General features: G+C 49.3%; 1 protein-coding gene across 1 annotated transcript in view; it reads left to right on the top strand.

Moving 5' to 3' along the window:
- The window catches only part of PLXNC1 (plexin C1), a 214,862-nt gene that overhangs the window by 43,253 nt on the left and 145,176 nt on the right, over positions 1–26,433 (top strand). Inside the window, exon 5 of the mRNA XM_068276803.1 lies at positions 10,592–10,700. Within this exon, the coding sequence (XP_068132904.1) occupies positions 10,592–10,700 (109 nt within the window). The remainder of the gene's footprint in view (positions 1–10,591; positions 10,701–26,433) is intronic.

Here is a 26,433-nt window from a genome sequence, read left to right as displayed (position 1 = left end):
CTCTCTTCGAGAGAACAAGGCGGATTGGGCCTACCCCACCTAAAACATTATCAGGCAGCACACCTGCGACAACTGAAAGAATGGACAGACTTGAGGGTTTGCTCTAAATGGGCCATAATTGAAGCTACAGAGGTTTCCCCTCTGTCTCTGGCCTCTTTTATACGGACTGCAGATCCCCCCAACTTGACCCACAAAACCACTCTCCCTACCATTTCATTTACTCTTAAACTCTGGAAAACAATAGCATCCTCCACAGGTCTGAGATCCTAACCATCCCCATTATTCCCCATATTGGGTAACCCCGCCTTTCCCCCTGGTACTTCTCCTACCTTTATGGCCAGATGGTACCAACTAGGCTATTTCAATTTAAAAAGCTGGACTGACTTTGCCTCTGGTAAACTCCTCACCCAATCTTCTCTTAGAGAAAAAATCCCCTTCTCTCCCATGACACTCATGGAATTTAACCAGATTTCTCACTTTCTACAAGATTACACCAAAGAGGCAATTATTCTCCCTTCATCTACTACCTTCAAAAGATTATGCACGCATATGGGACACCAAAAAGGCCTCATCTCCCAGATATTTTCCCTTCTTCAGTCAAACTCAGGCTCTCTTGAGCCCTACCATGCCTATATGAATAAGTGGGAAAGGGCGCTTTCGACCACTATAGACAAAGAGGCCTGGGAAGATATCTGGGAGAATGCTAAACATATCTCGATATGTACTCAAATAAAGGAGAATATATATAAAATTCTATTTAGGTGGTATCTAACTCCAGAAGTACTCTCAAAAGTTTACCCCAAAACACCTGACACCTGCTGGAGAGGTTCTTTAGAACATATCTTCTGGCATTGCCCAGTAATCACTACTCTATGGGAAGAGATTCACCAACTAATATATTCAATAACAAATGTTTCGTTCCCAATAGATCCGATTGTCATGCTACTAGGCAAATCCATCCCAGGAGTAAATAAACACACCATGGGCCATATGCAATTCACTTTCTCTCCTAGGAGATAATTTTTCATCTTTGATTTAAAATAGTTTTCCAGTACTTTTTAAATGAAAAGTAGCAAAAAGTGGGTGAAAAAGTACTACCAAAATTATTCTGAGTATTTTCTCGCTTTTTGGTGGCTTAAAGAGGAACTGTAACGCCAAAACGGCCCCTGGGGGGTACTCACCTCGGGTGGGGGAAGCCTCAGGATCCTAATGAGGCTTCCCACGCCGTCCTGCGTCCCTCGGGGGTCTCGCTGTAGCCCTCCGTGCAGTCCGGGCAGCGGTGACGTCATTATTTACCTTCCTGGCTCCTGCGCAGGCGCTCTGATGCCTCTCGGCGCCGTAGTAGGCGGAAATACCCGATCGCCGTCGGGTCTGCTCTACTGCGCAGGCGCAAGTGTCCGGCGCCTGCGCAGTAGAGCGGACCCGACGGAGATCGGGTATTTCCGTCTATTTCCGTGCCGAAAGTCGCCACAGCGCCCCCGCTGGAGCCAGCAAAGGTAAATATTGAACTGACAGTCGGCACAGTCGCCGGCTGTTCGGAGGGCTGCGGCGAGACCCCCGTGGGACAGAGGACGGCGTGGGAAGCCTCATTAGGATCCGGAGGCTTCCCCCACCCGAGGTGAGTACCCCCCAGGGGAGGTTTTTGTTGTTACAGAGTCTCTTTAAAAAGCATTTTATTGACAATATCTCCTAGGAGAAAACTCAGGTGAAAAATTGAATTGCATATGGGCCCATGCGTCTAATCCCCCATATTCTAACTGCAACTAGACTCTCAATTGCCTCCGCCTGGAAAAATATAGCGCCTCCTAATATCTCTGATGTTAAACTGAAAATAAATTGGGTCAAAACTATGGAACAGATGACGGCCACCCTGAGAGATACTGAGGACTTATTTCACAGGTCTTGGGATCCCTGGTCCACTACCACATCAGACTATATGCCACCATGATATCCCAGGGCACTATGGTTAACTGCAATAACTACCCTACACCCCCTTCCCACTCTTTAAAAGTACTAGGCCCTTTCTCTTTCCTCAAACTTACCTGACCAAGGTATTTAAACACTGTGCCTTACCAACTCCCTCCCCCTACCTTTTTTTCTTCTTTTTTTTCTTTTCTCTTTTTCCCTATGACCTACCCCTCTTCCCCTTCCCCCCCCCCCTTCTCCTCCTTTTACCCTGTTCCCTTTAAACCCCCCCCCCCTTCTCCTCCACCCCCTCTTTCTTTTAATTTCACTACACAGGTCCTCTCCCTTGGAACATGAAGCTTTCTTTAACAAATCACATATATTCTCTATAGAATCATACATATGCTCACTGAATGGACCTAACTCATTCGTCTATATAGACCCATGGAAAACTCTACTCAACCCTTATCTCTTTACTTGATCACTGGATACGATGTTGACTCTGATATCTCTGGACTTCCCTTGATCTTAGATTAAATCTACAGGGTCTTTGTCTGAGTCTGGTACCCCAGACCGAAGATGTTGTTTAACTCTACATTTACCTATCTTATATCCATTGGGCCTTATAGACCCATCTGCATTCTATGTCATGTCCATTTATTTTTTATAAATTACATAGGGTACGGGATATTAACCCAAATAGGCTCGTCTCACCCATAAATACAATGATATCAAAGAATTAAGGTATAGGGAGCAACCAAAAGCAACCAGGCAGGGACAACCGATGATGATGATATCAACCCGTGTGTATATCAAAGATATAAATACACGCCTCTACATACAAAATGTATACGTATCTCATTACTGACACAAATGGAGTGGCAAACCTCAACTCACATCAAGCAAACAAGATAGCCGCTCACGTCACCCTCCGTTATGTATGGCGGCGACCAGGCAGACACAGACAGTGATTATGCATCTTACCACACAGCGGTCATCGTAGCAGGATCATGTGTTTCCTCTAACTGCATTGCTCACTGTGATGACAAGCCAGGGGGGAGGAAGAGATGCGGAGGCACTGGTGATGAAGACCGGGACCCACTTCCGGGTTGCGTAGGCGTATCACGTTACGCGTTTCGTCACGACCCACGTGACTTCGTCAGACGTGACGTAGGTAAGGGATGCAAATCCTTTTATAGCTTCAAATACCGCCCATATCTCGGGCCAGTCGTCACAGTGAGCAATGCAGTTAGAGGTGACACATGATCCTGATGATGACCGCTGTGTGGTGAGATGCATAATCACTGTCTGTGTCTGCCTGGTCGCCGCCATACATAACGGAGGGTGACATGAGTTGCTATCTTGTTTGATTGATGTGAGTTGAGGTTTGACACTCCAATTGTGTCAGTAATGAGATATGTATACATTTTGTATGTAGAGGCGTGTATTTATATCTTTGATATACACACGGGTTGATATCATCATCATCGGTTGTCCCTGCCTGGTTGCTTTTGGTTGCTTCTGGAAACAAGTTCTCTGTGGGCCCGAAGATTTGGTTCATTGCATGCATGCTAGGATTTTTATAGGAGTGCACCCCGGTTCTATGCAGTTGCGCCAGCAGTTTACTTGTTCCAGTTGGTTTTATGGGAGGGTATATGTTGTCTGTTCGTTGCATGTCTGTAAGTTATTGAATTTTTGTTAATTGCAATAAGCTCTGCGCTCCTTATACCTTAATTCTTTGATATCATTTATTTTTTATGTTGAATAAAATATAGTGTTACAAAAAGAAGTGTGTCAAAAGAAGAACCCTAAAGACTTCAATCAGCATAAACGAGAAGTAATGGATTACAGTATTAATGTAATTTGCTTATGTACTGTTAGAAAGACCTTTGCAGGGTTACAAGAACATTAACTCCCTTCCTCATTTCTGTAGACATTACTAATAACCAGGGGGGCTAGGTAAGGTCAAAGAGACAGAATTTGCAAAGAACTTAGTTGTCAGAAACATTGCCACATTTTGTCTGCATGCGCAGATGGCCACAACTGCCCGGATTACCAGGAATCATAGCTACTTAACGGAGGGGCCGAGGAGAACGGTGAGGGACTCAGTGCTGCTCATGGGGCTGGAGGAAGCCCCAGGTAAGCATAAATAAGCGCTAGTGAACCATCTCTGGTTCACTTCAGGGCCCTATCACACTAGGGCACTGCTACCACACTACAATAAAGACCTATAGTGTAAATCACATTACCTGTGTTGCGGTGCGCTGGACGTCCTCAATCTGACCCGCTTCCAAAACTCCATTATCGCGCATACGTGCGTCACTCTGCATCGGACCGGACATCATGTACAGTAAGTCTATGGTGACGCATGTAAGTGTAAACAACCCTCGCAGGTTTTACGCGTCACGCATCCGCGGAAGTGTATTATTTGCAATAAACTTCCGCGTACGTGATCACTTGGCCGGAAGGAAGTGAGCATCACTTCCTGCTTGGCCGGATGCCACAAAGGGAATACCACTTAATAATGCGGTATTTCCTGAAGGCTTATTTCTGGCGGTGCAGTGAAGCTGCAACACTGCACCACCAATATGCAGTGTGAAACCGGCCTCAAGAATGTAAATCAGGATTGGGCTAATTTTGACCAATATCATTTATAAATTAATATTGTAAAAAATAAACAATTTTATTAAGATATATTCAGTAAATGTCCTATTTATTAATTTGTTGAGTATTGCACTAATTTGTGAGCTTTCCCCAAGTACTGCTGGGTATCTGAATAGCTCTGTTCCTAATGTGTTTTTTTTTTTTACTTCCACCCATTTCTAACCTTGATACTGCCTCTTGCCTTTCGATTCTGCACTGTGTATCACTGTGTTTGTTTTGTATGTATATTGTGCTTGTGTGTTGTTAGATAGTTAAGTTAGTTAATATTTATGTGGTGCTTGCTGGTTATTGTGGTTAAATTTATGCATGCAGTTCTCTCATTTGTAAATAGAGCAAGGTTTAGGCAGAGGTTGAGGCAGAATTAAGGAATCTTGGAGTTGAAGTAGGGGGAGAATGGGATAGGTCCAGTTCAGGATGAGGTTAAGGCAGGCAGCTAACAGGCAAGATTAAAATTCAAGCAGAGGTTGGGGCAGGTGGCAAGAAGGTGGAGCCAAGACACTCAGGAAGCAAGCGAGGGTCAAGCCAGTCAGTGAGAAATAAGAGTCGATTTCAGCAGTGGCATAACTAGAAATCACTGGGCCCCCTGCAAAACTTTCGATGGGCCCCCTCCCCCTGAACACTGAATAGGGACTGTCTACAAATCTTTGTCTACAAATGTTGTATATCATCAGTGGTTGAGCAGATGCAGTCATTAGAACAATTGTACAGAGAGCAGAAAGTTTTTTCTCTCCTTGCCCTTAGTTGTCAGTCTCTCAGGACAGGCCCTCCTGTGGCTTCTGGGCCCCCCTACGGCTGCATCCCTTGCATGGTCTATTTTTACGCCCCTGGATTTCAGGCAAGGTCAGCTGTGAGATCAGGGCACAGAAGGTAATGTCAGGAAATACATGTCAGCTCAGCAACAAGGAAACAAATTACCAGCATGGCCAGAAACATACACTAAGTTTATACTGACATAAACGTACAACAATGGATAGAGAAATATTGCTAGAAAAGGAAATGATTAAAGTTTAGCAGGGATGTGAACCTACATGCAGCCAGTAAGGATTTCACAGGGAGAATGGCTGTTTTTACAACACACATGCTGGTTGAGCCAGATAATCTTGGATCTTGACCAAGATGGCGCCCACGTAGGTCGCCTCGGTCACATGGCTCCTCCATTTAGGCAGTTTTTAGCTTTTAGTATTCTTTCTTTTTAGTCTTTCCAGTGTTTAAGTTGTAGTGATAGTACTAGGATAGTTGTAGGATAGCTTTTAATCTTACTTGTGAGGGAGGGTGGCCAGCATCCATCCAGCAGTCTTCCGCCCTAACGCAGGTCTGGTCACCGCTCCAGCCGGCCTGCCCGCACTCCTCTGAGGCTCCCGTCCACGGATTGGTCACACCGCTCCAGCCCAGGATCCAGGCACCTGGTCTGGTCACCGCTCCAGCCGGCCTGCCCGCACTCCTCTGAGGCTCCCGTCCACGGATTGGTCACACCGCTCCAGCCCGGATCCAGGCTGCCGCTGCAGCCCCAGCCTCTGGCGCCCAGCCGCTGCTCCGACGCCTTCATGCAGCCTGCCGTTGCTCCGGGAATCACTGAGGCGCCCCAGGAGCCGCATCACTCTGTCCCCCGGCTGCCGCTGCACTTTTCCGCCTCCTTCCGGCATCCCGACAACTGCCTCAGTCCCCGGCTCTACGTCTCTGCTCCTGGCCGGACCCCATCCTCCCACGGACATCTCCTCAGCTGCACTCAGGCCCTCAGTTGACAGGCCTTCAGTCACGTGGCCTGGCCCGGCCTGCCGCTGCACCATACACGGAGGCGCCCCCAGGAGCTGCATCTCCGGAAACACTCTGGCTCCCAACACCCTGAACCACTGCCTCGGTCCCCAGCACCACGTCGCTGCTCCTGACGAGATCCCATCCTCCCACTGCACATCTCCTCCGCTGTACCCGCGGTTGTCAGGCCTTGCACCCACGTGGCCGGCCCGGCCTGCACACCATAAACTTGCCTCAAGGTCAGCACCCGCCTGGTTAGGAAGCTAGGAGGACTCCGCTCTGCCCTGCCTGCCTGCATTTTATTCTACCAACCTGCCAAGCCATCTCAGGTTTTGGATCCAGTCGCTCTGCCCGGCCTGCCTGCCTGCATTTCACCAACCTGCCAAGCCGTCTCACCTGGGGAAGTGGACTGCACAGCAGGCCTTACCAGGGCCCCACATGTCCTGCGCATCCTTGGTTCTCAGCTGGGGGAGAGGTCTCTGCACTGCTGGCCCTCCATGGCGTCCCCACATGCCCTGCGTCATCCTGGGTGAGTTCCACAGTTTTTGTCTCCTCACCTCCTATTTTGGGACCCTAGTCTGTGCCATGCCACCTGGCTCCATTCCATCTGTAAGTGCCACTGTCTGTGCTGCGCTGCCTGTTTCCACTTCATCTATATGTGCCTTTGACTGTGCTGTGCTGCCTGTCCCACACCATCTGTGCCATAGTCTGTGCTGTGCACCATCTATCTGTGCCATAGTCTGTGCTGTGCCCCTGCTCCACACCAGCTATCTGTGCCATTGTCTGTGCTGTGCTCCTGCTCCATACCATCTATCAGTGTCAACAGTCTGTGCAGCGCCGCCTGCCCCAGACCATCTATCTGTGCCGTGCGGCTAGCTCCATACCATCTAGCTTGTGTCAATCACGCTACTCTCTGTACCGGGCAGCCACCCCATACCATCTACCGGTGCCCCACTCCCTGTGCCGTCCGCCCCTCTCCATCTACCTGGGCGCACACTGCACCGTGATAGCTGTGCCATGGGCGCAGAACGGACTGTCTCTCTCTCTAGAGAGGCCCTTCTCAAATGGGAACCCCCTGACACCCCCAACCCTACACCGGGCTCCCCCCTGTGGACTGCTGTCACCGCACACATCAATTATCTCACCACCAAGCGAGCACCGATCAAACGCCGCCACAGAGGAAGGAGGGGGGGGGGCCCAGGTCCGACTCAAAAGGAAAGGCCTTCGCTCCCCTGTCCCTGCCATCCTACTCACAAACGTCTGCTCACTCCCCAACAAACTGGACGAGTTGCTCCTCCTACTTGGCAGCAAACCTCTGATCAGCAAGAACACCCCTGTCCTCTGTTTCACTGAGACCTGGCTGTGCGACAGCATCCCCGACAACTCTCTACATGTTCCAGGCTACAGTCTCCTAAGAGCAGACCGCGATGCTGCCCTCTCGGGGAAAACGAGGGGGGGCGGCATCTGCTTTTACATAAACACCTCCTGGTGCTCTGACACCACCACTCTCCACAAGGCCTGCACCCCAGATGTTGAGTTCCTTGCTATAAACTGCAGGCCTCGGTACTCCCCGCGGGAGTTCTCTTCCCTTGTCCTCGTTGGGGTCTACATTCCTCCCGACGCATGCACCAAGACTGCCCTGTATGCTCTCAGGGACTGTATCTCGCGGTGGGAAACTGCCCTCCCGGAGGCCCTGTTCATCATTCTGGGCGATTTCAACAAGGCGAACCTTCGACACGAGTTGCCCCGCTACAAGCAGCACATCACCTGCCCTACCAGGAACAGTAACATCCTGGACCACTGCTACACGGTCCATAAGAACGCTTACAAGGCCGTAAGGGGCGCCCCTCTGGGAAACTCCGACCACAACTCAATACACCTGATTCCCACCTACAGGAGGCTCCTGGAGACCTCGAAGCCCACCGTCATAACCACTAAAAAATGGACTGCAGAGGCCAAACTGGAGCTCCAAGCGTGCTTTGAAACTACAGACTGGACGGCTCTGGAGGCACCCACCCTTGATGAATGGGCCGAGAATGTCACTTCTTACATTAGCTTCTGCGAAGAAGCATGTATCCCATCCAAGTCCTTCAGAGTCTATCCCAACAACAAGCCTTGGTTCAATGACAAGCTTCGCCGACTCCGGAAATGCAAAGAGGATGCGCACAGGTCTGGCTCCCCAGAGGAATTCAGAGAGGCCAGGCTCGCCTTGAAAAGAGAACTGCGATCTGCAAAGAGGGCCTACGCCGAAAAACTGGGGCTTTGCCTTCAGTCCTCTAATACACGGGAGGTATGGAAGGGCCTGAGAGCAGCCACGAACTTCAAACCTGCACCCCAGGCAGCGACCCCGTGCCCTCGACTGGCGGAGGAGCTCAATGAGTTTTACTGCAGATTCGAGCAGCATCCTAAACAGCCCGTGGGCCAAACAGCTTCGACTCCGGCGACCCTCCCCTCTGGGGAACTCACCCCCCCGGCTCCTGTCGCTGTTCTGGAATCGGAGGTACTCCGGCACCTCCGCAAGCTAAACCCAAGAAAATCCTCTGGCCCGGACGGAGTGTCGTCTCTCTGCCTGCGATCCTGTGCCGACCAGCTAGCCCCTGTGCTCACCACCTTATTTAAGCAGTCCTTATCGGATGGCGCAGTCCCCTCCTGCTTTAAGAGATCTAAAATTATACCAGTCCCAAAAAAAGCAGGCAGTACCGAGCACAATAACTTCCGGCCAGTGGCCCTAACCTCTAACATCATGAAGCTCCTCGAGCGGTTAGTCCTGGCCCACCTGAAGAAGTCCACGGACGCCCTTCTAGACCCGCTGCAATTTGCATACAGGGCAAACAGATCAGTGGAGGACGCCATCAATGCCAGCATGGCATACATCACCGATCATCTAGACAGCCCTGCCTCCTATGCTAGGATCCTGTTCCTTGACTTTAGCTCAGCGTTCAACACGATCTGCCCAGACATCCTGAACACCAATCTGACGCAGCTCGGAGTTGACCCTACTCTTCGGGCATGGATCAAAGACTTCCTGACAAACAGAACGCAGCAGGTGAAACTCGGTAACCACCTCTCCAGCGTTCGAACCACCAATACAGGGGCTCCTCAAGGCTGTGTTCTGTCACCTCTACTGTTCTCCCTCTATACCAACAACTGCATCTCATCTGCTGACTCTGTGAAAGTCATCAAATTTGCAGACGACACCACTATCATCGGCCTTATTGGTAGAAACGGGGAGCTGGAGTACCGCAGCGAAGTAGAGAGAATATGCAACTGGTGCGAGGACAACAACCTAGTCCTCAACGCAGCAAAGACTGTCGAGCTAGTCACTGATTTCAGGAGAAACCCTCCCCCCCTCCAACCTGTCCTCATTGGGGGATCCGCAGTTTCTAGGGTGACATCGGTGCGGTTCCTTGGCACGACTCTAACAAACAATCTGAAGTGGGAGCAGAACACCACCAAAATCCAGAAGAAATCTCAGCAGAGGCTGTTCTTCCTGCGCCAACTGAAGAGATTTGGCATGCCCAGGGAGCTGCTGACCAGTTTCTATACTTCCACCATAGAATCCATCCTCTGCTCCTCAGTCATTGTCTGGTATGCTGGGGCAACGGCCAGCGACAAACACAAACTGCAGAGAGTCATAACGGACGCGGAGAAGATCATCGGATCCCCTCTTCCACCTCTCGATCTCCTCCACTCCGCCAGGATGAGGAGGAGGGCCACCATGATCTCCCGGGACCCCGCTCACCCAGGCAGCCACTACTTCAAGCTCCTCCCGTTGGGATGTCGCTATAGGGCTATACCATCCAAAACCACCAGGCGGATGAACACCTTCTTCCCCCAAGCTGTTCGGCTTCTGAACTCCAGTCTCCCCCTACCTGGCCCGCATACCAGCGTACTCTAGCTGGTTGTCAGCCGGCCCCCGCCGCTGCCGGCCTGGGCCCATCAAATGGACTAGAGGCCACTACCTACTTCCTTATTATTATCCTTAGTATTATTGCCTGTGCCGTGTTGTGTGTCTGTCTTGTATTATACCAATTATGCCTTTGAAATGTGTTGTGTGTCTGTCTTGTATTATACCAATTATGCCTTTGCCATGTGTACCACAAGTAATTCCGATTACAGCTCTTGCTGTACTTGGCGAAATAAAGTGATTCTGATTCTGATTCTGATTCTGATAATCTTTGTTGAGACAAATTGCAAATGAATACAGTACAAAAAAAAAACGCTCAAAATCTTTTACTTTTTTTTTCTTATTCCTACTGTATATTCATAGATGCACCATGCAGAATGAATGTCAATCATCTGTTTTGATGGGGAATTGGCTTGAACGAGACTATGGGAAATGCTTAGGAATCCATGTCTTTACTACAAATCAAAAACAGGTACATTCAACTGCATATTTTTGTATAAATGACAGTTTAACCAAGCACTGCAAAAATAAACTATGTTAAAGCAACATAAACTGCTGACCAACGTGATTGGTCAGTCTTTTTGCAGGCTGTCCCCTTCCCTACCCCCCCCCCCCCCCCCCCCTGAGTTTATGACTGTGCCCCTCCTCTGACCAGTTGTAAAGGGATACTAGTGAGATTGTGTACTGTGAAGCCCAGCGTAACTATAAATGTTTCAATGTAGGATGCATTTCAAAATATTGGGTAGTTTCAGATATAAACTGTACATTACTAAAATAATGTGGAGATTTTTTTTTTTTTTATAACTTTTTATTAACTGCAAGAGAATGTCATGAACAATGCAGTACATATCTCCAGTTCAACACATAGACAGTCTCGCTCAAAAGAGGAACACAATAAAAACAACTATAAAACGTCATTTATGTCTATGTATGGTTATTACATTAGCTTAATAGAAAAGTAAGCACTGTATAAAAATATATAAAAGTACGCTTCTCTTCTTGATAAAGTGTCCATTGCATATATCGCTGTAGAAAAAAGAAATCCAGGGTACCAGATGGGTCTATCAAAAAATTAGGATATCCACATATATTCCACCATAAAGCCAAGGTTCAATACATTTCCCCCAGATTAGAGTAGAATTTTAATTTAACCACTTCCCGACCGCCTAACGCACAGGGGCAGCCTGGAAGTGGAGCCCGCAAGGAGCAGCTCATGCCCAAAGGCGGCGGTCCTTGTAAGGGCATGGGCGGAGCGATCGCGTCATCCGTGACGTGATCCTCCGCCGCCGCCTCACTCCGCTCACCCGCCGCAACATCCCGCCGGCCATACAGAAGCGCCGGCGGGATGTTAACCCGACGATCGCCGCATACAAAGTGTATAATACACTTTGTAATGTTTACAAAGTGTATTATACAGGCTGCCTCCTGCCCTGGTGGTCCCAGTGTCCGAGGGACCACCAGGGCAGGCTGCAGCCACCCTAGTCTGCACCAAGCACACTGATTTCCCCCCCCCCCTGCCCCCTGATCGCCCACAGCACCCCTCAGACCCCCTGTGACGCCGGGCGACGCCCAGTCGTCCGAGGATTCGCGGCCGAGTGTCCGATCGCAACCGTGATCGGAAAACTGACATTCTTTATTTTTAAAATAGAAGTTTTTCCTTCCTGCCTTCCCCCCCCCCCTTTTGCCATGAGGGCTGAATGGGCCTGCGTTAGCATATGGCTAAAGCAACCTGGTTTAGCAAGAAATCCTGTTAAGGCTCCCGGAAAAGCTCTGGTGACACTAATGTGCTAATTGGGCAGAGCTGAAATACCAACAGAGTCTATTCAACAGGGGAAGCTAGCACAGCATGAGGTCTATTGACACCTACATTCCTCCCAGTCTTGACGGCACCGACTAAACTGAGTATGGAATGCATGGTGTTGATAACTTTGTCACATTTTGCAAATACCATCCATGGGAGGATTGTTTCCCTAATTCTGTAGAATATGGTGATACTAGACATAGCCAGGTAACCCGAGCAGGGGCTGAGATATGAATAATGGGGTCCCCGTGCGCCCCAAATATTGCAAGTTTGATGTCCTATGAACGTGTATTCTCAGCCCAATCTGAATATGAAATCGGTTTGCATGTGCGACAAAACCCCGGCGGGGTATGAAATTGGACATATTTTGTGGATGGCTGGAAGTTCCTCCCCTGAGAACTCACTGCCTGACACGCCCCTGGGCTGAGCTTGAGACTCCGCCCAGAAATGTCAGTGCTCAAAACTGATTGCATGAGGACCCCCAGCCAATTCCCCCACTTTCCATCATACCGAAAAGACTGCCACTGCTTGGGGAAATAGCAGTGGCCATCTTGCAGGCGGAGCAACGGCCATGTGGTTCGGCCATATTGCGAACTAACTGCAACAAAGGAACTTTGTCTTTTCCCGAACGGACTTTCCACAGAATCATAAGTATTCGTTCTTTTTATCCCTTTTTCTTTTATGTACTGTGTTATCACTGTCTCTCATCGTTTAATTGTTCACGATTGTCTGTATATATTAATTATTTATATTGTAACAAATAAAGGCTTTTTAAAAGGTCTTTACCTCTCAGTAAAACCTTCTATGTCAGTATACACAGACGAGACCTAAACTTCCGAAGGGACGCTACTGTTTTGATAGATAGATAGGAATTGCACAGTTTTAACCGGTTGTTTGTTTCACAGGTCTATAGCCAGTTAGCAGTTATCTCTGGGCTGATAGAAAACAGGAGATGGTGGCAAATCTACCCCTGGGTTGGAGTAAAAGTGTATTTTCGTAACCTCACAGGCTCCCTACTGCGTCGTGACGCTCAAACTCCGCCAATTCTACGCAGATTGCGTCCATAGCTCTCAATCTGTGTGCTAGAATCGGATCGGACGGTTTTGCGTGTTCACGGCCAGTGGGGCTCTTGTGACAGTGGTCGGCAGCGTTTGGGATCTGTGTGTGCTGATAGTATCTCAGGTAGGGCTATCGAATTAGCCCTATCGAGAAACGAACTAATTCGTTGGTAGTGACTGAGTGCAATATATTTTTCATATATACAGAGAGACTGTGTAACCAGTACCCCTCCCCTAAGTTTTCTTTTATTTGGCATGGAAATGTCCGGGAATTACAAGGTCATGGTCCTATCCGACCTGCAGAGTCTGTGCGAGGCGAGAGGCATGGACATCCGCGGCAAGAAACAGCAGGACCTGATAACGGACTTGTACCGATGGGATAGCCAGAATCTGCGGACGCTGGAGGTGTCCACTGTGGAGGACACCGGCTCATCTAACGCAAGTCGAGGGGAACCAGAGACTGAAGATCCTGTGCGTACCGAGGTTGAGCAACCCGCGGGCAATGCGGCAACAGATACGCAGGAGGCTGTCAGTGTGATCCCCCGACCCCAGAACCCCTGAAAGTACTCGCCTGGAACCGGCCAGTACTGGGACTGTCCAGTTATGTTGATCCAGTAATGCAGCAGGCATTGCAAAAGCTGATGGAAACTGATGTGGACAAGTACCTGCAGTACATGGCGGAGCAAAAGCGAGAGGAACGCCTAATCTGCAGAGGCGCGGGGAGAGACGACAGCATGAGCTGAACATGGCGAAAGTGCAGCAAGCCAGCCGGAGTTCAACGCCCAGCCTCCCTGCTGAAGGGACTGCCGCTCCAGTAAGTGCAAAATTTAAATTTGCTATTATCGAAAAAGACACTGACATTGACTTGTTTTTGAGGTCTTTCGAAAAGGCCTGCCGTCAGTATCGTCTGTCCCAAGACCAGTGGGCCAGACATCTGACACCCTTGCTGCGCTACAAAGCGCTTGATGCTTTCTCAGAGCTGCCTGTGGAAAAGGACAATGATTATACCGCTATAAAGGAGGCTATAATCACTAAGTTACCAGCTGACGCCAGAAGCCTACCGGAAAAGGTTCAGGTCCTGGCAGGAAAAAATCTACTGATTCTTATCAAGATGTGGTCAGCAGTCTGCTCACCACACTTCCGCCAGTGGACGCTAGGCCTCACTAAAGGGTCTTACGGTGTCCTGGAGGACTTAATCGTCCTGGAGCAGTTTCTGAACATTTGCCCGGCTGATGTACGCCAGTTTGTGCTGGAGCGCCGACCCGGCGTCAGCGACGGTCGCTGCAGACCTCGCTGAGACCTTTGCAACGACCAGGGTGCCGGAGACCCGCAGGACTGCCCCATCTAGCTGGAGAGGAGGTCAGTCCACAATTTTGCAGACTCTCCTACCTCTGTGAGCCGTGCGCCCCCAGAGGCCCTCCAGCGCAGCTGCTGCGTCCAGGCCTGCAGTAACAGAGGGCATCACCTGTCACTTTTGCCGCAAGCCCGGACACATGAAGTTTAACTGCCCGGAGCGGAGGCAGACCGCGCCAGCTCCTGCACCACCTACACCTCGCCCACGGCAACTGCCGCCAGCCAGCGCACCCCAGCCGGGAGCACCCCCAACAACGTCATGTTCGCAGGTGGGAGAGGGATCCACTCCGCTACGAGCAACCACCAGCTGGTTACAGTGAACGACCAGCTTGTTACCGGTTTCCGCGACACTGGAGCGGATGTCACCCTGGTGCGTGCGCACCTGGTCCCGACGGAAAATATCCTCCCTGACAAATACCTTACCCTCACTGGAGTGGGGGGCACTCTTTCTCGCATTCCCCAGGCTCGGGTGTCCATCGATTGGGGGGGGGTGGGGGGTTCAAGAGAAGGTTGTTGGGGTCCTGGACCAACTGCCGGTCCCAGTTTTGTTGGGGACCGACCTGGGCAAGCTTGTGTCCTATTATGAACCTGCCCCAAGCCCCTCAGACTGCCAGGAGGGAGACGGACTCTCCGCCCACACTAAGGTACTTTGCACCAAGGGGCAAGAACAGGGGGGAGGTGGGTTGAATGTGCCCAGTCCAGGGGTACCGAGTCCAATAGTACCTGTGTCACAGGTACCTGTGTTTGATATACCGATTGTTTGTGATGAAAATGTTGTTGTACCTGTCACTGTAATTCATGCATGCAGCCAGGATGTGAGTAATGCCAGTATGTGCCAGTCTGAAGGTGTACCTGTACTGGCAGTAACACGCAGCCGCGCTGCTCAGAACCTGGGCTCAGAGCAGGTGGAAGAGGTTCCGGCCTCCTCCCCCTCCTCTGACCACAGGGATGGTAGCCTTCAGCCACTAACTGCATATGCCACGGGCCAGCTGGCTGAGAGCGAGAGTGCTGCATTTGTGCAAGCACTCCAGACTGACCCTAGCCTCGAGGCACTCAGAAGGCAGGCTTCGGAGCCCCTCACGAATGAAGATACCTTCAAGGTATATTGGGAAGGTGGTAAGCTGTACAGCGAGCCTGTACAGCCCACCGAAGGTGAAACAAGTGTGGGTACCCAAGTTGCTTGTGGTACCCAGTGCCTTCCGGGGGCATGTGCTGAAGTCCGCACATGACATTCCCCTGGCAGGGCACTTGGGAATCCACAAGACACTTGACCGTATCCAGGGTCATTTCTACTGGCCCAGGATGCGGATCGATGTGACCAACTATTGCCGCTCATGTACTGTTTGCCAAAAGGTAAAAACGGGCTGGGAACCCCCGCAAGGCTCCCTTGTGTCCACTGCCAATCATAGGTGAGCCCTTTCACAGAGTGGCAGTCGACATAATTGGACCATTGCCCACTCCCAGACAGCAGTGGCAAAAGGTACATCCTGACGGTGGTGGATTACGCCACCCGCTATCCTGAGGCCATGGCGCTTTCCTCCCTGAGGGCGGACAAGGTAGCAGACGCGCTACTTAACATTTTCTCCCGAGTCGGGTTCCCTGCGGAGATGCTCTCCGATCAGGGATCCCAGTTTATGTCCGAACTCATGGAGGCCCTGTGCAAAAAGATACACATGACGCACATTGTCTCCAGTCCCTACCACCCGCAGACCAATGGACTGTGTGAACGGTTCAACGGGACGCTGAAGCAAATGCTGACCACGTTTGTTGAGTCGCAAGGTGGGGACTGGGAACGATACCTGCCTCATCTGTTGTTTGCGTACAGGGAGGTGCCGCAGGAGTCAACCGGGTTTTCCCCGTTTGAACTCCTGTATGGGAGGAATGTCCGAGGACCCTTACAATTGATGCGGGAGACATGGGAGGGCAAGGGCGACCCCACTGATGTCTCCGTGGTCGATTAAGTCCTCAAGTTCAGGGACAAAATGGAGTCCCTGTCCGCAGTAGTGACCAACAACCTGGCCCAGGCTCAGGCCAAACAAAAAGCATGGTACGACCGCACTGCTGGAGAGCGGTCATTTGATGTGGGTGACAAGGTATATGCCCTTCTTCCCGTGAGGCAGAACAAGCTGCAAGCAGCCTGGGAGGGGCCTTTTACTGTAGTGCAGCGGTTAAACCCTCTGACGTATCTAGTGAACATGGGGGGCAGGAAGCAGAAGAGCTTTCATGTAAACATGCTGAAGGCCCACCATGACAGGACCCAGTATGCGCTGCCAGTGTGCAGCCGGTTAGAGCAGGGAGAGGCAGACCCCCTGTTAGACCTGCTGGCTGACGTACGAGATGTGGACGGCGACCTAAACGTCAATCCACAGCTCGCCTCAGCCCAGCAAGAGCAGTTACAGAAGGTGCTGGGCCAGTACCAGCACACCTTCTCCGGTATCCCGGGGCGGACCAGTATGGCGGTGCATGGGGTAGATACAGGTACCCATCCCCCCATCAGGCAATCCGCTTACCGTGTCTCTCCCGAGGTACAGGCGGACATGCAGAAGGAGGTGAGGGAGATGCTGGAGTTAGGGGTGGTTCAAAAGTCCAGTAGTGCCTGGGCAGCCCCTGTTGTCCTGGTCCCCAAGAAGGACCAGACAACTCGGTTCTGCGTAGACTACAGGAAACTGAACGCCATCACCACTACAGACGCCTACCCCATGCCTCGCATTGATGAGCTGCTAGATACACTGGCATCAGCCAGGTACCTATCAATCATGGATCTGAGCCGGGGGTATTGGCAGATACCACTTGCACCTGACGCGAGGCAAAAGTCGGCCTTCATCACCCCTTTCGGCCTCTTCGAGTTCACGATGATGCCCTTTGGGATGAAGAACGCCCCCGCCACGTTTCAGCGGGCCGTGAACGACCTGCTAGAGGGAATGCAAGGGTTCGCTGTAGCGTATCTGGATGACATTGCGGTGTTCAGCCCCACCTGGGAAGAACACCTCAAACACCTGTCCCAGGTACTAGAGAGGCTGGCCATGGCCAATCTGACGGTTAAACCGAGTAAGTGTCAGATTGGCATGACCGAGGTGCAGTACTTAGGTCACCGGGTGGGGGGTAACACCCTGAAACCTGACACGGGAAAGGTGGACGCCATCCTGGCATGGCCTCGACCTATCACGAAAAAGCAGGTCCAGGCGTTCCTGGGGACCGCCGGCTACTATAGGAAATTTGTTCCCGCCTATAGTACACTGGCGAAGCCCCTGACCGATGCCACTAGCAAGAAGCACCCCAAGGTTGTTAGCTGGACCCCCGCTTGCGAGAATGCCTTCCAGGCCTTGAAGCAGGCCCTCGCAAGCGCCCCTGTGCTTCAGGCCCCAGACTTCAGTCGTCGGTTTGTGGTGCAAACCGATGCCTCTGACTACGGTCTCGGCGCAGTCCTCAGCCAGGTGGATGGAAAGGGGGATGAACACCCTATCCTCTACCTGAGCCGGAAGCTCCTGCCCCGAGAGGTAGCCTACTCCACAACTGAAAAGGAGTGCCTGGCGATCGTGTGGGCCCTACAGAAACTGCAGTCGTATCTGTACGGCCGCTCCTTCACGATCGTCACTGATCACAATCCCCTGAGTTGGCTAAACCGTACTGCTGGAACCAACGGCAAGCTCCTACGGTGGAGCCTGTCATTGCAGCAGTACGACTTTACGATCCAACACAAAGCAGGCAGCCGACACCAAAACGCTGATGGGCTGTCGCGGTGTCAGGGGGAACCCGACCCAACAGCGCCAATAGCTGCTACGGAAGGCGTCCTGTTGACACCTCCCTGAGCAGAGCTCGGGAAGGGGGAGGTGTGACGCCGGGCGACGCCCAGTCGTCCGAGGATTCGCGGCCGAGTGTCCGATCGCAACCGTGATCGGAAAACTGACATTCTTTATTTTTAAAATAGAAGTTTTTCCTTCCTGCCTTCCCCCCCCCCCCCTTTTGCCATGAGGGCTGAATGGGCCTGCGTTAGCATATGGCTAAAGCAACCTGGTTTAGCAAGAAATCCTGTTAAGGCTCCCGGAAAAGCTCTGGTGACACTAATGTGCTAATTGGGCAGAGCTGAAATACCAACAGAGTCTATTCAACAGGGGAAGCTAGCACAGCATGAGGTCTATTGACACCTACATTCCTCCCAGTCTTGACGGCACCGACTAAACTGAGTATGGAATGCATGGTGTTGATAACTTTGTCACATTTTGCAAATACCATCCATGGGAGGAATATGAAAATTACATAATTTTGTTTCCCTAATTCTGTAGAATATGGTGATACTAGACATAGCCAGGTAACCCGAGCAGGGGCTGAGATATGAATAATGGGGTCCCCGTGCGCCCCAAATATTGCAAGTTTGATGTCCTATGAACGTGTATTCTCAGCCCAATCTGAATATGAAATCGGTTTGCATGTGCGACAAAACCCCGGCGGGGTATGAAATTGGACATATTTTGTGGATGGCTGGAAGTTCCTCCCCTGAGAACTCACTGCCTGACACGCCCCTGGGCTGAGCTTGAGACTCCGCCCAGAAATGTCAGTGCTCAAAACTGATTGCATGAGGACCCCCAGCCAATTCCCCCACTTTCCATCATACCGAAAAGACTGCCACTGCTTGGGGAAATAGCAGTGGCCATCTTGCAGGCGGAGCAACGGCCATGTGGTTCGGCCATATTGCGAACTAACTGCAACAAAGGAACTTTGTCTTTTCCCGAACGGACTTTCCACAGAATCATAAGTATTCGTTCTTTTTATCCCTTTTTCTTTTATGTACTGTGTTATCACTGTCTCTCATCGTTTAATTGTTCACGATTGTCTGTATATATTAATTATTTATATTGTAACAAATAAAGGCTTTTTAAAAGGTCTTTACCTCTCAGTAAAACCTTCTATTCAGTATACACAGACGAGACCTAAACTTCCGAAGGGACGCTACTGTTTTGATAGATAGATAGGAATTGCACAGTTTTAACCGGTTGTTTGTTTCACAGGTCTATAGCCAGTTAGCAGTTATCTCTGGGCTGATAGAAAACAGAGATGGTGGCAAATCTACCCCTGGGTTGGAGTAAAAGTGTATTTTCGTAACCTCACAGGCTCCCTACTGCGTCGTGACGCTCAAACTCCGCCAATTCTACGCAGATTGCGTCCATAGCTCTCAATCTGTGTGCTAGAATCGGATCGGACGGTTTTGCGTGTTCACGGCCAGTGGGGCTCTTGTGACACCCCCCCCCTGCCCACCCCCCAGACCCATGTTTACACCCAATCACCCCCCTAATCACCCATCAATCACTCCCTGTCACTATCTGTCAACGCAATTTTTTTTATTCCCCCTCCCTTGCCCCCTGCTCCCTCCTGATCACCCCCCCACCCCTCAGATTCTCCCCAGACCACCCCCCCCCATGTACTGTATGCATCTATCCCCCCTGATCACCTGTCAATCACCCCCTGTCACTGCCACCCATCAATCAGCCCCTAATCTGCCCCTTGCGGGCAATCTGATCACCCACCCACACCAATAGATCGCCCGCAGATCCGACATCAGATCACCTCCAAAGCACAGTGTTTACATATATTCTCTCCTCTAAACACCCACTAATTACCCATCAATCACCCATCAATCACCCCCTATCACCACCTGTCACTGTTACCCATCAAATCAGACCCTAATCTGCCCCTTGCGGGCACCCAATCACCCGCCTACACGCTCAGATTGCCCTCAGACCCCCCCTTATCAATTCACCAGGGCATTATTTACATCTGTCCTTCCCTGTAATAACCCACTGATCACCTGTCAATCACCCATCAATCACCCCCTGTCACTGCCACCCATCAATCACCCCCTGTCACTGCCACCCATCAATCAGCCCCTAACCTGCCCCTTGCGGGCAATCTGATCACCCACCCACACCAATAGATCGCCCGCAGATCCGACATCAGATCACCTCCCAAGCACAGTGTTTACATCTATTCTCTCCTCTAAACACCCACTAATTACCCATCAATCACCCATCAATCACCCCCTATCACCACCTGTCACTGTTACCCATCAGATCAGACCCTAATCTGCCCCTTGCAGGCACCCAATCACCCGCCTACACGCTCAGATTGCCCTCAGACCCCCCCTTATCAATTCGCCAGGGCATTATTTACATCTGTCCTTCCCTGTAATAACCCACTGATCACCTGTCAATCACCTGTCAATCACCCATCAATCACCCCCTGTCACTGCCACCCATCAATCACCCCCTGTCACTGCCACCCATCAATCAGCCCCTAACCTGCCCCTTGCGGGCAATCTGATCACCCACCCACACCAATAGATCGCCCGCAGATCCGACATCAGATCACCTCCCAAGCGCAGTGTTTACATCTATTCTCTCCTCTAAACACCCACTAATTACCCATCAATCACCCATCAATCACCCCCTATCACCACCTGTCACTGTTACCCATCAGATCAGACCCTAATCTGCCGCTTGCGGGCACCCAATCACCTGCCTACACGCTCAGATTGCCCTCAGACCCCCCCTTATCAATTCGCCAGGGCATTATTTACATCTGTCCTTCCCTGTAATAACCCACTGATCACCTGTCAATCACCTGTCAATCACCCATCAATCACCCCCTGTCACTGCCACCCATCAATCACCCCCTGTCACTGCCACCCATCAATCAGCCCCTAACCTGCCCCTTGCGGGCAATTTGATCACCCACCCACACCAATAGATCGCCCGCAGATCCGACATCAGATCACCTCACAAGCGCAGTGTTTACATCTATTCTCTCCTCTAAACACCCACTAATTACCCATCAATCACCCATCAATCACCCCCTATCACCACCTGTCACTGTTACCCATCAGATCAGACCCTAATCTGCCCCTTGCGGGCACCCAATCACCCGCCTACACGCTCAGAGTGCCCTCAGACCCCCCTTATCAATTCGCCAGGGCATTATTTACATCTGTCCTTCCCTGTAATAACCCACTGATCACCTGTCAATCACCTGTCAATCACCCATCAATCACCCCCTGTCACTGCCACCCATCAATCAGCCTCTAACCTGCCCCTTGCGGGCAATCTGATCACCCACCCACACCAATAGATCGCCCGCAGATCCGACATCAGATCACCTCCCAAGCGCAGTGTTTACATCTGTTCTCTCCTCCAAACACCCACTAATTACCCATCAATCACCCCCTGTCACTGCTACCCATCAGATTAGACCCCTATCTGCCCCTAGGGCACTCAATCACCCGCCCATACCCTCAGAACGCCCTCAGACCCCAGCCCTGATCACCTCGCCAGTGCATTGCTTGCATCTATTCCCCCCTCTAATCGCACCTTGAGACACCCATCAATCCCCTCCTGTCACCCCCTAGCACACCTACCCATCAGATCAGGCCCTAATTTGCCCCGTGTGGGCTCCTGATCACTCGGCCAAACCCTCAGATCCCCCTCAGACCCCCTTCCGATCACCTCCCCAGTGCATTGATTGCATCTATTTTCCCCTCTAACCACCCCCTGAGACACCCATCAATCACCTCCTGTCACCCCCTAGCACTCCTATCCATCAGATCGGGCCCAATACAACCTGTCATCTAAAAGGCCACCCTGCTTATGACCGGTTCCACAAAATTCGCCCCCTCATAGACCACCTGTCATCAAAATTTTCAGATGCTTATACCCCTGAACAGTCATTTTGAGACATTTGGTTTCCAGACTACTCACGGTTTTGGGCCCGTAAAATGCCAGGGCGGTATAGGAACCCCACAAGTGACCCCATTTTAGAAAAAAAGACACCCCAAGGTATTCTGTTAGGAGTATGACGAGTTCATAGAAGATTTTATTTTTTGTCAAAAGTTAGCGGAAATTGATTTTTATTGTTTTTTTTCACAAAGTGGTATTTTTCACTAACTTGTGACAAAAAATAAAATCTTCTATGAACTCACCATACTCCTAACGGAATACCTTGGGGTGTCTTCTTTCTAAAATGGGGTCACTTGTGGGGTTCCTATACTGCCCTGGCATTTTAGGGGCCCTAAACCGTGAGGAGTAGTCTAGAAAACAAATGCCTCAAAATGACCTGTGAATAGGACGTTGGGCCCCTTAGCGCACCTAGGCTGCAAAAAAGTGTCACACATGTTGGGTGGGAGAAATATCTCTGTAAATGACAATCTTTTGATTTTTTTTTACACACAATTGTCCATTTACAGAGAGATTTCTCCCACCCAGCATGGGTATGTGTAAAAATACACCCCAAAACACATTATACTACTTCTCCCGAGTACGGCGATACCACATGTGTGGCACTTTTTTGCACCCTAACTGTGCTAAGGGGCCCAAAGTCCAATGAGTACCTTTAGGATTTCACAGGTCATTTTGCGGCATTTGATTTCCAGACTACTCCTCATGGTTTAGGGCCCCTAAAATGCCAGGGCAGTATAGGAACCCCACAAATGACCCCATTTTAGAAAGAAGACACCCCAAGGTATTCTGTTAGGACTATGGTGAGTTCATAGAAGATTTTATTTTTTGTCACAAGTTAGCGGAAAGTGACACTTTGTGAAAAAAAACAATACAAATCAATTTCCACTAACTTGTGACAAAAAATAAAATCTTCTATGAACTCACCATACTCCTAACGGAATACCTTGGGGTGTCTTCTTTCTTAAATGGGGTCATTTGCAGGGTTCCTATACTGCCCTGGCATTTTAGGGGCCCTAAACCGTGAGGAGTAGTCTGGAAATCAAATTCCGCAAAATGACCTGTGAAATCCTAAAGGTACTCATTGGACTTTGAGCCCCTTAGCACAGTTAGGGTGCAAAAAAGTGCCACACATGTGGTATCGCCTGAGTACGGCAATACCACATGTGTGGCACTTTTTTGCAGCCTAACTGCGCTAAGGGGTCCAAAGTCCAATGAGCACCTTTAGGCTTTACAGGGGTGCTTACAATTAGGCACCCCCCAAAATGCCAGGACAGTAAACACACCCCACAAATGACCCCATTTTGGAAAGTAGACACTTCAAGGTATTCAGAGAGGGGCATGGTGAGTCCGTGGCAGATTTCATTTTTTTTTTTGTCGCAAGTTAGAAGAAATGGAAACTTTTTTTTTTGTCACAAAGTGTCATTTTCCGCTTACTTGTGACAAAAAATAATATCTTCTATGAACTCACTATGCCTCTCAGTGAATACTTTGGGATGTCTTCTTTCCAAAATGGGGTCATTTGGGGGGTATTTATACTATCCTGGAATTCTAGCCCCTCATGAAACATGACAGGGGGTCAGAAAAGTCATAGATGCTTGAAAATGGGAAAATTCACTTTTTGCACCATAGTTTGTAAATGCTATAACTTTTACCCAAACCAATAAATATAGGCTGAATGGGTTTTTTTCATCAAAAACATGTTTGTCCACATTTTTCGCGTGGCATGTATACAGAAATTTTACTTTATTTGAAAAATGTCAGCGCAGAAAGTTAAAAACATCATTTTTTTTGCCAAAATTCATGTCTTTTTTGATGAATATAATAAAAAGTAAAAATTGCAGCAGCAATCAAATAGCACCAAAAGAAAAAAGTGACAAGAAAAGGAGCCAAAATTCATTTAGGTGGTAGGTTGTATGAGCGAGCAATAAACCGTGAAAGCTGCAGTGGTCTGAATGGAAAAAAAGTGCCTGGTCCTTAAGGGGGTTAAAGCCCACGGTCCTCAAGTGGTTAACTCTCTCCCTTTCCCTCCCCCTCAGCATTCAAGTCCCAGTAATCCCAGACTTTTTTTTAAATTGTTCTTCCTATTTTTCCTAAGGACATTAAATACTCCATAGACCTTATGCTTTTGATTCTACTAATCACATCTTCCACCCTAGGACTCAAATTCCTCTTCCAGAATGCTGCTATAGTTAATCTAGTTGCAGTAAGAAGGTGATTTAGCATATGCTGAGTATGCGACTTTAAACCTGGGGCTGGTTTTCCCAGCAAGTATATCCATGGGTCTAATGGGATATGTTTTTGTATGGTCTTGTAAATTAAGGATTGGATCAATTTCCACAAAACCCCAACCTTTGGACAATACCAAAAAATATGATCAATAGTACCTGTCACCCCACACTGTTTCCAACAGAGATTAGAAGTACCTTGATATATCTTGTTAAGCCTATCTGGAGTCAAATACCATTGAAATAGTATTTTGTAAATATTTTCCTTCCTTTGGGTACATATAGACGGTTTATGGGCGTTGAGCCATATATCTTCCCAATCTAATAGTTCTTGAGGAGATCCCAAAGTTGATTCCCAGAAAAGCATATACCGGTACTTATGTTTATGAAAAGAGTGAGCTCCTGGTATAGCCAGGATAGAATATAATCTGGAAATCAATCCTGGTTCTCTATCATAATCAAGTAATATATTTTCACATAATGTGGAGACTTTGATATTTCCTGGAGAACTTGACTTTGATTTCAGCTGCTCATATCTCTGACGGCTCACCCTGCTGAATGACGGCTCACCCTGCTGCCGCTCAAATCCCCGGCGGTGTACAATACTATTCCCCCTCCGAGTCATCACAACTTGGAGGGAGATGTAATTTGGGGTCCAGCAACTGCCAGAACCCCGAATTACTCTTACGTGCCCCGCACAGTATATCATTACTGCCATGGCAGCACCTAGTTCCGGCGCACGACGCTGAGCTCCGTGCACCAAAACCACCTGCTTCAATCTCTGGGACATCATTATTTTGATAAGAAGTAATATCAAAAGGTAAATTCTGGTTAGTGGTTACATATGTTATTTCGGCATTTGCCCACTTTTGGTTATTGTGGTTTGCTACCAGCATTCACTAAATGTGTGAAATGATTAAATAATCATACTTTACTGTAAAAAGCTTATTATCAAAACATTAAAGGAGCACTATTGATTAACATGTTTTTTTCAATTCAGATAGAAAAGGTTTGGGAAATGCTGCTGAGTACTGGTGTATACATTTGAATCTTTATCTCTTGGTTTACTGTTATCTAATTCCTTTCACACTTTGTCTGCTGTAATCTGACCCCAGAGTGAGCCATGAGGGGAGGGGGGAATTCCCTCACAGTGCACCTGTTAAAGGAGAACTGTAGGGAGAGGTATATGGAGGCTGCCATATTTATTTCCTTTTAAGCAATACTAGTTGCCTGGCTATCCTGCTGTTCCTCTGCCTCTAATACTTTTAGCCCTAGAACCTGAACAAGCATGCAGCAGATCAGGTGTTTTCGTCATTTTTGTCAGATCTAACAAGATTAGCTGCATGCTTGTTTCTGGTATGATTCACACTACCGCAGGCAAATAGCTCAGCAGGGCTGCCAGGCAACTGTCATTGCTTAAAAGGAAATCAATATGGCAGCCTCCATATACCTCTCACTACAGTTTTCCTTTAACTCTGTGTGTGCAGAGAGCTCAGTCAGAGACAGGCAGAGCTTTCTCTCACAGAGAGCAGAGGAAATGTATCTTATGTGCAACATAAACATTTGTAAGTGTGTGTGTGAAGCCTGATACCTGTTCATATAACTCTGCTTCAGTATTACACTGTTCTTAACATGTCAGACTGCAGAGATTCATACCTCTGCAAATGAGACATTCCAAACGTAGCTAAAATCTACATACAATGAACTACAGCTTTTGCCTCTGATATTTAACATGAAAAGTAGGAAAATGTTTACACAGCTACTTAGACATTATTTGTACATTGTCATTTTAGAACACTTGGGCATTGATAGTGTTCCTTTAAGCTAAGTTCAGGTAAGTTTAGGGCTCACACCCGGCTGCCGGAGAGATACGTAGAGAGCGTACTTCCTCTTGCGCTGACTGGCCGCAACTGGAGGAAGTTACGGGACCCAGTATTGGAGCTGCAGGTAGTGGAGGATATCAGTGTGGGAGTGATTGATGCGCATGGGGCTGGAGGAAGCCCCAGGTATGTATAAAACTTTTTTTTACCTTGTCTCTGGTTTC

The sequence above is a fragment of the Hyperolius riggenbachi genome, chromosome 3 (genome assembly GCF_040937935.1).
Source record: "Hyperolius riggenbachi isolate aHypRig1 chromosome 3, aHypRig1.pri, whole genome shotgun sequence".
In the NCBI taxonomy this organism is placed as follows: Eukaryota; Metazoa; Chordata; class Amphibia; order Anura; family Hyperoliidae; genus Hyperolius; species Hyperolius riggenbachi.
The sequence above is the reverse complement of the archived record's forward strand: the minus strand, read 5'-3'. Positions and strand labels throughout refer to the sequence as shown.